The sequence below is a fragment of the Myotis myotis genome, unplaced genomic scaffold (assembly GCF_014108235.1).
Source record: "Myotis myotis isolate mMyoMyo1 unplaced genomic scaffold, mMyoMyo1.p scaffold_m19_p_12, whole genome shotgun sequence".
Lineage (NCBI taxonomy): Eukaryota > Metazoa > Chordata > Mammalia > Chiroptera > Vespertilionidae > Myotis > Myotis myotis.
The window spans coordinates 39,516,191-39,530,007 of record NW_023416316.1 but is presented as its reverse complement, the minus strand read 5'-3'; the positions used below and the strand labels follow the sequence as shown (position 1 = coordinate 39,530,007).

Here is a 13,817-nt window from a genome sequence, read left to right as displayed (position 1 = left end):
GTATTGTGTATAAAGGCTTTTCCAAAGTTTAAGTTGCTTTGGGCGGTGAAGTGGTTTTACAAGATGATCTCTTTTTAGTTAATATTTTTACTCTACTTATTGCAGCAAATTGGGAAAGGAAGTCAAGTACATGAAAACTCTTCTTTGGAACAAGAGCAATAATGGCTTTTGGTTTTGAAATAAGAATCAAAGGTGGTGTTTTTCCCAGGCTATTGGGCAAGATAAATATGAGCCCAATTATTTTAGATATGAAAAGCTGCTGTTTGCTTTTTAGTTAAAAAATTGTATAAATCTTCCATTTAAAGAAAGTTAACTTGCTCACTTCTCCTTCCCACTGCTTTCTGTTCTATCCTACAAACAAAAGTTTGTCAGGGAACTTTTTATTAAAATATACATACAGAAAAGTGCACAAAACAGAAGTTTAAAATGACGAATTTTTACAAACTGAACACCATCAACATCCCATAACCCACCCTCCGCCCATCTTTTCATGATCACTTTCAGTCTCCAATCTCTGTGCCCCAGAGATGACTGTTTTCCTGACCTCCAATGGCATAGTTTGGTCTGCCTGTTTTGAATTTTAAATAAGGAAATGAAACAGTATGTGCACTTTTGTGCTTGACTTCTTTTGTAACACATTGTGCTTGTAAGATTTATCCACATTCTATCTGCAAGATCGATCCACATTGTGCATAATTATATTTCACCCATTCTCATTGCGCTGCTATGAACATTCCAGTGCCCATTTTTTGGTGAATGTATGTCCATCTTTCTGTTCGCCATGTAAATGTCAGATTGGAATTGCTGGGTCATGAAACATTCACATGTTTAACTGTAGACCTTCCAACTGGTTTTTCAGCATGGCTGTACCAACTGATCGTTTCACAAGCAAGGTAAAAGGGTTCTCTTGTTTTTTCACATCCTTTTCAACAGCTGGTATTTTCTGTGTTATTTTTTGCATTTTTGTTTTAGCCGCTGTGATGGCAAACATGCCCTCATTAAAGAGACAGATGGTCAGAAACATCCCTGGCCTATTACCTTAAGTGAACTTGGTTTTGGCAATGTTACTTAGCTCATTCTCTCTTAATGAAATGAATCTAGGACAAGACTGCGTGTATTCGTCCACCAAAGTCCTTCAAAAGTGGATGATCTCCCAACCCTCTGCTCCTGCCCCTCAAATGCTACAAATGATCTTACCTCACAGTTACCATGGCCTCCTGAGAAAGCAGTTTTTGCCAAGACAATCTTTTTCTAATTTCCTTGGGAAGATACTCTATAGAATTAATAAAAACCATTTTTGCCTTCAAAATATATCCCAGTTATTACAATGTCTATGTTTTGTTCATAGTTTAGGGGTGATCTAGAAGTGGTTATTTATATCTGTCTTGTGTGGTGTGTGTCTGTTATTTTTTTTTATTTTCAGAATTCAATTTTTCATTACAACAGCTGAGATTAAAAAACAGGATGCTCTCTCTATTATCACATTTCTAGAATTCCTTCTTGGTCAAAAGTGTAAGTCTCTTGACCCTTCCAAACTTTTGTCTTTCTGAGGAGAAAAGAAAATCCTGGGGAGAACACTTTGAAATCTTATTTATTATTTTCCATTGCTTTTGTGTTTCATTTGCTCTATTTCACTCTATGTATTTTTCAATTAATGCTATCTGTTCATTATTTATTTATTTATTTAAAAATAAAGAATTGGAGTAATATTAGCAAGGTATTACTGGCAATAAAAAATCTTAAGTTTTAATAGTAAAATTCTTCCAGTTTTTGATTGAGAAAGTTTGAAATTCCTCTTTCAGCTGTTATGAACTCCAAAAGTGGATTTTATATACAATAATCCTTTAATAACTAGTCTCTAAGAAAAATAGAACCTTTTCTACACTTAATTTATAGACACAGTTGAATTTATAACTTCATTTTGTCTATAGTATCTTTTGCCATGCAAATATATGTAATTTTTAGCTGCCAAATATAGTGTTTTCCTTTATGGTTTTTGAAATTCCTGTCATACTTAGGAAAGTCCCACCCTGGATTTCTATTAATAGCCCCTTACATTTTCTTCCATTATCCTACCTAATAAAAGGGTAATATGCAAATTGTCCCCTCTACTAGGAGTTAGTTCGACTGAGAGTTCGACCTGGAGTACGACCAGGGGCGGGACCAGTTGGCCGGCCAACCACCTTAGGCCCCTCCCCCAGATGGCCTGGCCTGGCCCAATTGGCCCTGATCAGGGCCAGCCAACTGGACCAACCCATGCACGAATTCATGCACTGGGCCTCTAGTTTTTCTTATAAAAAAATGATAGAGATCCAATTCTGTTTGCTTCTGGATGGATAATCAATCATATCAACACTTTATTAAACTAACCACTTTTTTTCACTAAGTTAGATTACCCCTCCCCCCCATGTAATGATCTTTCTGTGGGTGCTCAACCATATGTAACTAATTATTTATCTAGTTCTGTGCCAATATCATACACTTTTGACTACAGTGACTTTTTTGTTATCTATTTGGAAGTCTCCTACTTAGCCTTCTTAATAGTTCTTATTCAATGTTCACAAATTTTTGGCTATTCTTAGAGATTCATAACATTCCAGAATCACTTTATACACTTCATTTGGGTTTCATAACTTAGCTTTTATGTCTTCTACTAATCTTGCTATATTTTGTTCTCAGAATTGTATTGTTTTATCTCTATTATAGACAGATATGTCCTTTACACTTTAGTTTCAAATTTATTATTATTAGGGTAGAGGAAAAGCTATTGATTTTCAGAAGGTGTCCAGTCAGAGTTAATCTTAGGATTTTTCAGGAGCTACTGGGAAGGGATACTCACCATTTCTCCTATTTCCATTTGGTTTAGGTAGATCTTATTTTTATTTTTTTTAATTAAATTAGGTGGATATGGAAATTTGAATTTGATTCTCTCAGCTGATACTGATGGTGGGAATCTCCAGAAAAATGCCAGGTTACACTCTGCTACTATCATGAGAAAAAAATTAATGTAGAATTGAACCTAAAAGAGTGCTTAAATGTTATCAAAGATGTGTAGGCTGAAGCTGAGATTGCTTCATTTAAGAGTTGAGTTTTAAGAGATATTAATACAATAAAAAATAGGGGGAGTCTAAGTACAAAATTGTACATATAAAGTAATCCAGTTTTGTGAAATGATGATGAGGCATACCTATGTTTTATTGCCTGTACAATATAAATTTGTAGAATTTAGAAATTCACTTGACAATCACAATTTTATTCAAGAAAATTTTGTTAATTAAAAACCAACACTAATTATAATATCAATAGCATAATTATGCTCTTTCACTTAAAGAAAACGTTGCCTGAACCCACTATGGTGTTTTTGAGGTTTCTTTTTCTATCCATCTTGTTTATTCAGCTGACTTATTTTTTTTTTTTCATTATTGGCTTCCTAGCAAATCATTGCACAACTCATATTTTGTTTGTGTTTCACTTTTAAAATGGCATTGAGGCCAATCCACAGCTTACAAATAATTGACTATATTTGAAATTATATTTAGGGGATACCTTTGCTTTCTGTTGAAAAATGGTTGAGACTCAAGTAGGATTAGGACTTTTTATCATTCTGGGTTTCAAAACATAATTTACGTATCATTTATTAATTCCCTTACTTGTTCTTTCATTTCACTTCATTAATGTTTAATTATGACTATGGTCCAGGCACTTTCCCAGACACAGCAGAAGCATATCAGAAAAAATAGCCAAAATCTTTGACAAAATCAGTGTAGGAAAAAATAACTATTGTGTTTCAACAGATAATTATACATTTTCTCTAGCACACTTTTCTAATTTTTCAAATTCTAGGGCAAAACCAGAAGAGAAATAATGGTGGTAGACCAGGGAACTTCCAGTGAGAAGTGGTTAAACACTTAATATATTTTGAAAATAGAAGAAAAGAATTTTCTGGATGTGAAACAGATAGCTTGTATCAGTCATTGTCCCATCAGAAAAGATATGGCACATTAAATTAAGATAATTAGAGGTATCTACACTAATAAAAGACAAAGATGCTAATTGATCATACATTCGCTATGCCCGAAGCCATGCCCACCAGCCAATCAGAGTGACTATATGCAAATTAACCTAACCAAAATGGCGGCCAGCAGCCATGGAGCTGGAGTAAGCAGGTGGCTTGGTTGCCCGGGTGACGGAGGAAGCCAAGCTTCCCGCCTTCCCTGAGCCAGCTGTGGCCTCTGCTCATGGCAAGAAAGTTTCAATTATAGAAGATAAATAAATCCCAGATATCTGCTTCCAGCCAGCCTCCACTGGGAGCTTGGGTGGCTGGGGGCCATGGCCAGCCTGCAAACAGCCATCAGCCCCTCACCCAGGCTGGCCAGTCATACCAGGGGGGACCCCTACCCTGAAGAGGCTGTGGCCAGCCTCCAAACAGCCATCAGCCCCTCACCCAGGCTGGCCAGGCATTCCTATATAATAAAAGGGTAATATGCAAATTGACCCTAACAGCAGAACAACTGGGAATGACTGGACACTATGACACACACTGACCACCAGGGGGCAGATGCTCAATGCAGGAGCTGCCCCCTGGTGGTCAGTGCGCTCCCACGGGGGGAGCTCTGCTCAGCCACAAGCCAGGCTGATGGTTGCCAGTACAGCGGTGGTGGTGGGAGCCTCTCTCACCTCCTTGGCAGCACTAAGGATGTCCGACTGCAGCTTAGGCCTGCTCCCCGCTGGCAAGTGGACATCCCCTGAGGGCTTCTGGGCTGCCAGAGGGATGTCTGACTGCCAGCTTAGGCCCAATACCCTGGGGAGCGTGCCTAAGCCAGCAGGTGGACATCCCCTGAAGGGTCCCAGACTGCTAGAGGGCACAGCGGGGCTGAGGGACCCCCCCCCCCCCGAGTGCACAAATTTTTGTGCACTGGGACTCTAGTTTTTAATAAAAGAATTATTTAGAAAGACATGGGCAAGGTATGAGGAACCCCACAGAACAGTACAATGCCCGGAAGAATGAAGAGAAAATGTAGGTATTCAAATTTGGAAGCTGAAAGTTTAGTATATCAAAACAAAAACCCGTGTTCAGTGGAATTAAGACCAGCCTTAAGGAAAGCATCCAGCTCAAAGCTACCCCATAAGGACATAGACAAGGGGATCAATACTTTGACTTCACTCTTCTCCCTCCCTCCAACCTTCAGCAAAGGCTCCCCATTAACTGGAACCAAGTGCAAGACAAAGGACAGGGAGAACCTTGATTTAGTTTTCGTCTTATGGCACAGGTCAGCTTTCATTGTCATTAATCAAAGTATAGAAGGGTGAGGAATGGGCCTAGGGGACAATGGGAGATATTCAGGATGACTCTATAGCAGCAATTTTGAACTGGTGTGTGGAAAGAATTTGTGAAACATGCAATACCTGACTATTTAGTCAGGGGCACTGACCTCTTTTCCTTTAGATTGTCAAATAAAAAAGTGACAACAGCCAACTCAACAATAGCCATCCAGTGTGAATGAATCAAAATTATACCTATATTTTTTGTCAGATCAGCAAAAAAATATATAATGTATTCTTTGGTGTCCTGCAGAATTTTAGTAATTAGTTTGTGTGTGCCATGAGATGAAAAGGTTGAAAATCACTGCTCTACAGACTTGGGTTGAATAATAGAACTGCAAGAAGGTGTGTGTGTGTGTGTGTGTGTGTGTGTGTGTGTGTGTGTGTAAAAAGGGATAGATTGAAAGAAATCAAAATTCAGTTTTGAACAACAAAGTTATAAAATGGCAAATTGACAGATGTGAATTTTTTAAATGTATGTCAGGAGTACACAGGAGAAGATGGACTGAAGATGTAATATTAGGAATTTTAAGGAGGTAGTTGCTATTTATACCCTTGGAACTAGATGAAATTACCTAGGCAATGAGTATAGAGAAGAGTTTATTAAAATAATAAAAAGGAATCAGCAAAGGAGACAGCAAAGAATTTTTTTAAAAGGAGTGAGTCATTAGTTATGTCAAAACTTTTAATAGTGGTAGCAAGATGATTACTGAGAAATAACATTAAATTTTTCAGTGTAGAAGTCATTAAATAACCGTGAAAAGATTAGTGTAGAAAAATCTGTTTCAGTAGACAACTGGATTTCCTGACCTTCTGGGTTATCAGATTTTAGTCCAGTTCATTGTGTTTGAGCTATGTTGCAACTCTTCATAAATGTAGGTAACTAATAAATAAATTCTGACTTGCCTGGTAGCATTTAATTGACATTTTCTGTCTAGTTTGGTAGTGACGTAATGGGTTATGGATAAAACCACAGTTTTGTCTCCATTGCAATTCATTTTGTAATGAAAGTTCCACAGGACTCTTCTGAGAGTTTTATTGTAATATGATTTGCAAATTGGAGAATGAGAAGCCTTTTTGGCATGAACCAAAGACTCACTGTAGGGTAGGAAGGATATGGAAAGGGTTTAAAGCAGTGGTTCTCAACCTGTGGGTCACAACCCCTTTGGCGGTCAAACGACCCTTTCATAGGGGTCGCCTAAGACCATCCTGCATATCAGATATTTACATTATGATTCATAACAGTAGCAACATTACAGATAGGAAGTAGCAATGAAAACAATTTTATGGTTGGTTCACAACATGAGGAACTGTATTTAAAAGGCCAGAAGGTTGAGAACCACTGGTAAAAGCAAGAGTTGTGAGGTGGAGTTGCTGGGAAAACAAGACCATAAACTTGCATTATTCATTATTCATTGGTGGGAGTAACTGGATTTTGAGGGTTCTGCTGACTCAGTGGTCAGGAACTGGGGTTGTGAGATGAGAACAATGAGTAGTTTTGTTTGACGCCTGGTCAGCAGATAGAGTCACTGTGAGGATATAGAAGAGGGCTAGGTAGACAGGGACAGGATTATGGAGGCTGGGAACTGGAGCATTGCAGATGCAGGCAGAATATAACTTGCTGACCGTGCCCTGTTCCAAGAAAAACCACAGAGACAGACAGAATGACCTAGAACTAGACCCAGCTGGGCGGGGAAAGAAGGGCACGTGCTGGAGCCTTGAGCTTTAAAATGAAGGCCTGGGGCAGACGTGGGCTGGAGGAGGGTCAATGAGGGAAAAAGAGGACATATGTAATACTTTCAACAATAAAGATTTTAAAAAATAAAATAAAATAAAATGTAGGGATGTTACTAAGACAGGCAGCTTGCAGAGAGAACTAATCACAAGGCAGAGAGGTGTATAACCAATCCCAAGAATGTTACTAAGGCAGAATTCTTTGAAAGGACCAATCAGGAGCTAGCAAGACATGTATCTACCCTAGACAAAAAAAAAAAAAAAAGCAGGCTGTTTTCTCTCTCTCTCCCTCTCTCTGGTGCACTGGGTTCCTGGTTTCTGTGGTGGGGGATGTGCTCCCCTGTGCCCATGTGGCTTATGGCCATGTGGGACTGCACACACAGACTAATGGACTTTAATTAGCTTGGATGCTGAACTACATCCAACTGCAATATGGAATGGGAGCTCTGGACACTAGCCTGCTTTTGAAACCCCGCTGCACCTTTTCCAGGACTGGTTTCTCTCACTAAACTTTACATCTGCCAACCATATTTGTCCACAAACTCATTTTTTGATTTTGAGAGGTTGGAACTCAGACCCAAACAGAAATTTTGGCATCAACTGGATGTGGCCAACAGTTGAAGTCATAAGACATGGTTAGGAGGGAAGGGGGTGGCAGGCAGGGGCCAATACCTCAGTTTCCCTTGGAGTCTGCAAAATAAACTAGTAAAACAAGTTCTGTAGGGAAATGGACAATGCAAAGAATGCAGTTCTTCAGGTAGACAGGGTAAGAGTTTAAACTGCAAAATGGTTTAATCCAGCCGTGGGCAAACTACAGCCCGCGGGCCGGATCCGGCCCATTTGAAATGAATAAAACTATTGAAATAAAAGACCGTACCCTTTTATGTAATGATGTTTACTTTGACTTTATATTAGTTCACACAAACACTCCATCCATGCTTTTGTTCCGGCCCTCCGGTCCAGTTTAAGAACCCATTGTGGCCCTCGAGTCAAAAAGTTTGCCCACCCCTGAGCAGGGTCAGAGACCAGATGGAAGAAGGTTCCATATGTTTGGTCACAAAATTATGATATTAGAATTCTCTATTGCAACATTTCATTATTCCTTAGAAATGTGTGTTTTGGCCTTTCTCTGAGCCAGTTATAATATATCCTTGGTTCTCTCTGTTTAAGAGAAAACACAGGCCCAAATGGTGTCACTGGTGCTAAAGCCCATGATACTAAAGCTAGATTTAATACCTGAGGCTAATTGCTATTTCTATCCCTAAAATATAATTTTAATCAACCATTCTGGTACCTCACCATAGAAAGAAGATGCAATCTGCACGATAAAAGGTCTTGACATTCCCTTCTTCCCAAAATATGTCTTGGTCTGAAAATAATATTTTATTTTGTCCCATCCTTCTTCCTATAAAGACCTTATATTTTGGACAACTCTTGTGAAAGGTTAACATGGTGGTACATGGGAAGGCTGAATAGCCATCTCAGACAGTGGATAAAGCATTAAATTCATTTAAGGAAAGGGGGTGGGGATTGGATATCCTTTGCACAGAATCTCGAGGCAAGGGGACATTGAGTCGATGAAGGAGCTGGAATTTCATCCTTATTTGCAGTCACTAGCGGGAAGCTGTTGTCCTCAGTGGGTCTGGGGGTTGAGTCCATGGGCTTGGAATATGGATGGAATGAGGATGTATGAGGATGGAATGCAGGTATGTGATCAGGTGTCTTCAGGACAGTTTCCATTCCTTATATGGTCTGATTCTTGGTATCTAGCAAGTTTTCCTGGTCTTTTGTTCTCATGTGGCAGGAAGCTTACATATGGCCCTTAAGGACTAACCCCTCAGGAACACCCTTTTGGTTGCTGGACTGAAGCTGCCTGATTCATGAATCCCTTAGTACAGTAAATTAGGTCTTTAAATTGCCTCGGTTGAAAGTTTGTTGTCTAACATCTCATATGAATAAAATGCATTCTTTACTACATATTCATTTCATATTATATAAGAGTCAAGATTTTACTTTTTTCTGAACATTATCTTTTAATGTTAGTTTGGGTGTAGGGATGTGGGCAAAAGGCTGAATCAAGTGTGTTTAATGGAAAGCAAGATCAAGATAGCCGATTTGGTATTCAGAAAAATCTTTTTTTGGTGAAGCACACTGAAAAATGTCAATACAATTTAACAATCATCGTTTTTAAGCGTGAGAGGCGAGAAGAGGCTTGACACGATGAGAAAGCAATCCAGAGAGGTGAGTACTGCACTCACTCTTGGGACATGAAACAAAGCCTGAGACCAGAACGGGGTGGGAGGGAGGACCCCATAGAATAATGCTGGGGTTCTTCAAAGGGCAAACCGCAAGGGAAAACACCTGCCTGGCCTTTAAAAAGGAGATGGTGAAAGTACTTGCCCGTTTTGGCCTTAGCTCCAGTTGAGGCAGAATGAAAGAAGCAAAAGTTAACTACTGAGGATTTCGACCACAAGCTACACACACCTTCTTTGTTTAAGGAACTGAAATAAGGCAGGTTTGGGGAGAATTTAATGAGCTAAAGGAGTAGGTTCTTGTCTCTGTTCTTATTCGTCACCTCCTTGTTACCCTGACACAGAAAGTTGCAAATGCTAACTTCTCTATTTCATGGCATCGCTCAGCTATGAGGGTGTTTTTTGACTCACATTATAAGAGCCCAAACCTGACTTGTTGCAGTGCACACATGCAGGTAACAAGAAGAAGAAAATCCACAGATTCTACTCCTCTCCAATTCCCATCTCACAAGAATTGGTTTGTTACATAATGATGATACTTACTCGAATTTTTATTTTCTCATTTGATCCACTAGTCAGTATGTTTCCCCAGGCAAGAACATTAAAAAAAGAAAAATAGTTGTTTTTATTTCCTCTCCTCACATTTATTATTTTCTTTGAAACATTATTTTCCTTTGTTGAGAGGGATAGTTAGTTACATTAATAATAAATCTCAAAATGGGAAACCAAACTTGAACTAAAAATCTTACTCCATAATCTCAGAAAGAATATTTATTTTAAAAAGAAACGTAAATGTTTCTCTGAGGTCCAACCCCATGATAATTCACTCTGAATAGACGTGGGTCCTCTCTCACTCACATCTGTCTTATCAAAAACAAGGCATTCTGGGGAAGCCTTTTGATCTTTCACTCATCAGTTACCTCTGAGACACCCTGTCTTGGCTTCTAAGGGTTACTGAAATCTGAAAGCCTTGAGTTTCTGCTGGGAAATTTCCAGATCTTCCTTCCCATTCCCAATTTCCTGGAGGATGCCTTCCCTCCCTCCTCCTCTTTTCTACAAAGTGCTTATCTCCTTTTCTCCTTCCAGGCATAATTCCTTCCAGTAATACCAGGAAAACAATTATCTTTACTGTCCTACAGCAAAAGCCTCCTAGGAGGCAAGAGAGTGCAACAGGTAAGTGGGAAAAAGTGCACTGAGGACAAAAGACAAATTAATATCTCAATCCATTATGCTGTCTCACAGCTTTTACGGGAGTACCCTTCCCTCATAACCAGAAATACCTGATAAAAGAGGAAAAGGCCCAGCACTAACACACCAGCCAATCTGTGGGTGACTGAGGAGTGCCCTAATCCTCCCATCAGTGGCCTAACCTTCATAATCTTATTAGTGTACAACCACAGTGTTTTATTCCTGAAATCTGAAACCGGAAGAAGAAAGGAAATTCAAATTACAAATGTCCCCACACATTTATTTAAAAATTATGCTTTGCTACACATGCAGATGCTTATGTTCCCTGACAATCTTTCTAAGCCCTTTACCCAGCTGTGGCCTTCAGGACATTCAAGAAATGAAATCATCTCTTGACTTCCATAGGCACATGAGACTCAAATGGAAAGACCTTGCCAGGAACAATATAGGGAGATGAATGTTGCTTCTGCTAAGAAACCAATGGAGAGTTGTGTTTACTTTTTATACATGCCAGTCAAATATTCATTTATAATTAAAGTTATTGTACTGAAAAATTACAATCATTTCTCAACATACTAGAAAGTCTATTGTGTAGCATCATGGATTGCACACCGATGACACTTAATGAATCAGTGTTTCTTGGAGACTAAATCTGGCAGAAATGGAATGGCTGTTAGTTCTATCAGGACTTTAGTTTCTTGGGGAGGTATAATTGTACTAATTAGTTGAGATATGTAGAAGTTTGTTCTTAAACTGTTGGTGTTTTGTTTTTATTTTTTAATATGTTTTTATTGATTTTAGAGAGAGGGAGCGGGAGAGAAAGGTCATTGAGAAGAGAAATGTCGCCCCCTACTGGGGTTCGAGCCGGCAATCCAGGCATAGCCCTGACCTGGAATGGAACCTGAAACCTCTCCAGGCACAGGCCAATGCTCCACCATGGGCCAGGGCCTGTCCGTGCGTTTTTAACTAAAAGCATATTACATTGAAATGTTATTGTTCTCATTTTTGTATGTCAGTCTGAGAAATCGATTGGGGAAGTGAGCCTCCATACAGCTCCTTTCATGTTGCTTTTATTATGTGGAACTGAGAATGTCTTTGCACTTATGAAGTGGCCACGGAGAGCATCTCTTACAAATAGGGATCTAAACCTCAGAGGAATGTACTGAGAGGATCATAATGCATGTTGGCATTCCAGCATTTCCTCACAACAGCACCATTTTCCAAACAGTCTCTTTTTTAATAATATGGCTAAAGATATAATTTAATTTAATGCTCAACACACAGTATTTGATTGGCTGTGGGTTACTTTTGTTTTGTTCTTTTTTTTTTTGTATGTGGAGAAAAGGAACCCAGTCAGCCTTTTTTGGATTAAAATACATATACTCCAGCACCACCTACTGGGAATAGGGTTATAGTGTCCCAAATTACAAGAAATTAAAACACCAATCTGATTCTTTCTCCAAAACTTTCATTTATCTTCTTGCTTTTTCTCCTTCTTGTATTATTTCCTGTTGTTCCTCTATTCATTTTTCCTTATTTCCTTTTACCTATTAGAAATACTCTGACTTGAGTGTCCTCAGTGGTCTCAGAACTGTCTCTTGCTTCAACAGTGTTCGGACTGAACAGAACCAGGGATACCCCTTCTTCCAGCCTCCACATTTTATCTGCTCACCACCTTCCGAACCACCTCTGAGACCAGCCAACACAGCGTTGTGTTTTGTTTTTCTACCTTAACTCCTGATTGCCGAACAAACATGAGCTCCCAAATTCGTCAGAATTACTCCACCCAGCTGAAGGCTGCAGTCAGCCATCTGGCCATCCTGCACCTGCGGGCTGCGAACACCTACCTCTCTCTGGGCTTCTATTTCCCCGTGAAGATGTGGCTCTGGAGGGCGAGTTGGTGGAGAAGAAGCGCGAGGGCGCTGAGCTTCTCTTAAAGTTGCAAAAAGCGCGGTGGCCGCATTCTCTCCCAGGACCTGCTGAAGCCTCCCCAGGATGAGTGCGCAGAACTCAGGACGCCGTGGAAGCCGCCCTGGCCTTGGAGAGGAACGGAACCAGGCCCTTTTGGAGCTGCAGGCCCTGGTTCTACCCGCGCAGACCCTCAGCTCTGTGGCTTCCTGGAGAACCACTTCCGGGTGAGGAGGTGAAACTCATAAAGAAGATGGGAGACACCTGACTCACCTCCGCAGGCTGGCGGCCCCCAGGCTGGGCGGGGCGGGGCGGGTATCTCTTCGAAAGGCTCCCCCTCAAGCGGACTAGGAGCCTGTGGAGCCCAGAGGCCTTTGAGGGGCCCCTCTGCATCCCCCTGGGTCTGGCTTTTACCTGAGCCTCTCCCCGAAACTACCAGCCATTCTTTGAGCCTCCCTGGAGCCCTCTCCCATGCATTGGACCAAATGAAACAATAAAGCTTTTTGCAGCAAAAAGAAAGAAAAGAAAAAAGAAAAAATACTCTGACTTTTACAATATAATTCTCATAAACATTTGTCTAAAACAAGCACTTTATGATATGAAGACAGATTAAAGATAAGAAAAAAGAGATCCATGACAGATCATGTCTTTACCTTGCAAAAATATAAGTATAAAATAATGCCTGAATTTTTAAAATTTTAATTAGAAATATGTTTATTGATTAAGAAAGGCAATAAAAGGTCATGAACACACAAACACAACTATTGCTAACCTCTGAAAATGTATTAAAGCCAACTTTTGACAAGTCTTAGGAAGTTTTTAATACAGTTGCAAGCTTATAGTTAAAACAATAATGGTTGCCGAAACCGGTTTGGCTCAGTGGATAGAGCGTCAGCCTGCGGACTGAAAGGTCCTAGGTTCGATTCCGGTCAAGGGCATGTACCTGGGTTGCGGGCACATCCCCAGTAGGAGATGTGCAGGAGGCGGCTGATCGATGTTTCTAACTCTCTATCTCTCTCCTTTCCTCTCTGTAAAAAATCAATAAAATATATTTTACCCCCCCCCCAAAAAAAAAAAACAATAATGGTTATAGCTAAAATATATTGGACATACACTTTCAACCAGGAGCTCCCCTAAGATCGCTTTATGGGTCATCTAGTAGCAACTCTGTGATGTAGGTGTTCTTTTTTCATCATTTTAACATGAGAAGGTTGTAACACAGAAGTGTTAACTCATTTAACGTCACATTAGTAAGTGGGTGAACTGGTTTTCAAAAGCACATTTTAGATGCAGTGTATGCGTTTTTATTTTTAAGGCTTAATTTCTAGGTATTTGACAATTAGCATAATTGAAATAAAATTTTAATCATCCATAGGCATTCCTTTGAAAAGTCCTCTAAGATCTGACTAGTTC

At 39.8% G+C, this 13,817-nt stretch overlaps 1 protein-coding gene across 3 annotated transcripts in view; it reads left to right on the top strand.

Annotated features, from left to right (window-relative positions):
- Positions 1-13,375, top strand: part of LOC118667456 (cytochrome P450 1A4-like) — a 33,509-nt gene extending 20,134 nt beyond the window's left edge. The window contains exons 7-8 of one of the 3 annotated variants that reach the window (XR_004971272.1): positions 10,395-10,481; positions 12,107-12,233. Coding sequence is in view for 2 of the 3 variants with exons in the window: in XM_036330831.1 (XP_036186724.1) it covers positions 1,102-1,255 (154 nt within the window). In the remaining variant the exon portion in view is untranslated. Of the gene's footprint in view, positions 1-1,101; positions 1,278-10,394; positions 10,482-12,106 lie in introns of those variants that run through there. The other 2 variants (XM_036330832.1, XM_036330831.1) reach the window with 2 other exon arrangements.
- The last annotated feature ends 442 nt before the right edge of the window (positions 13,376-13,817 follow it).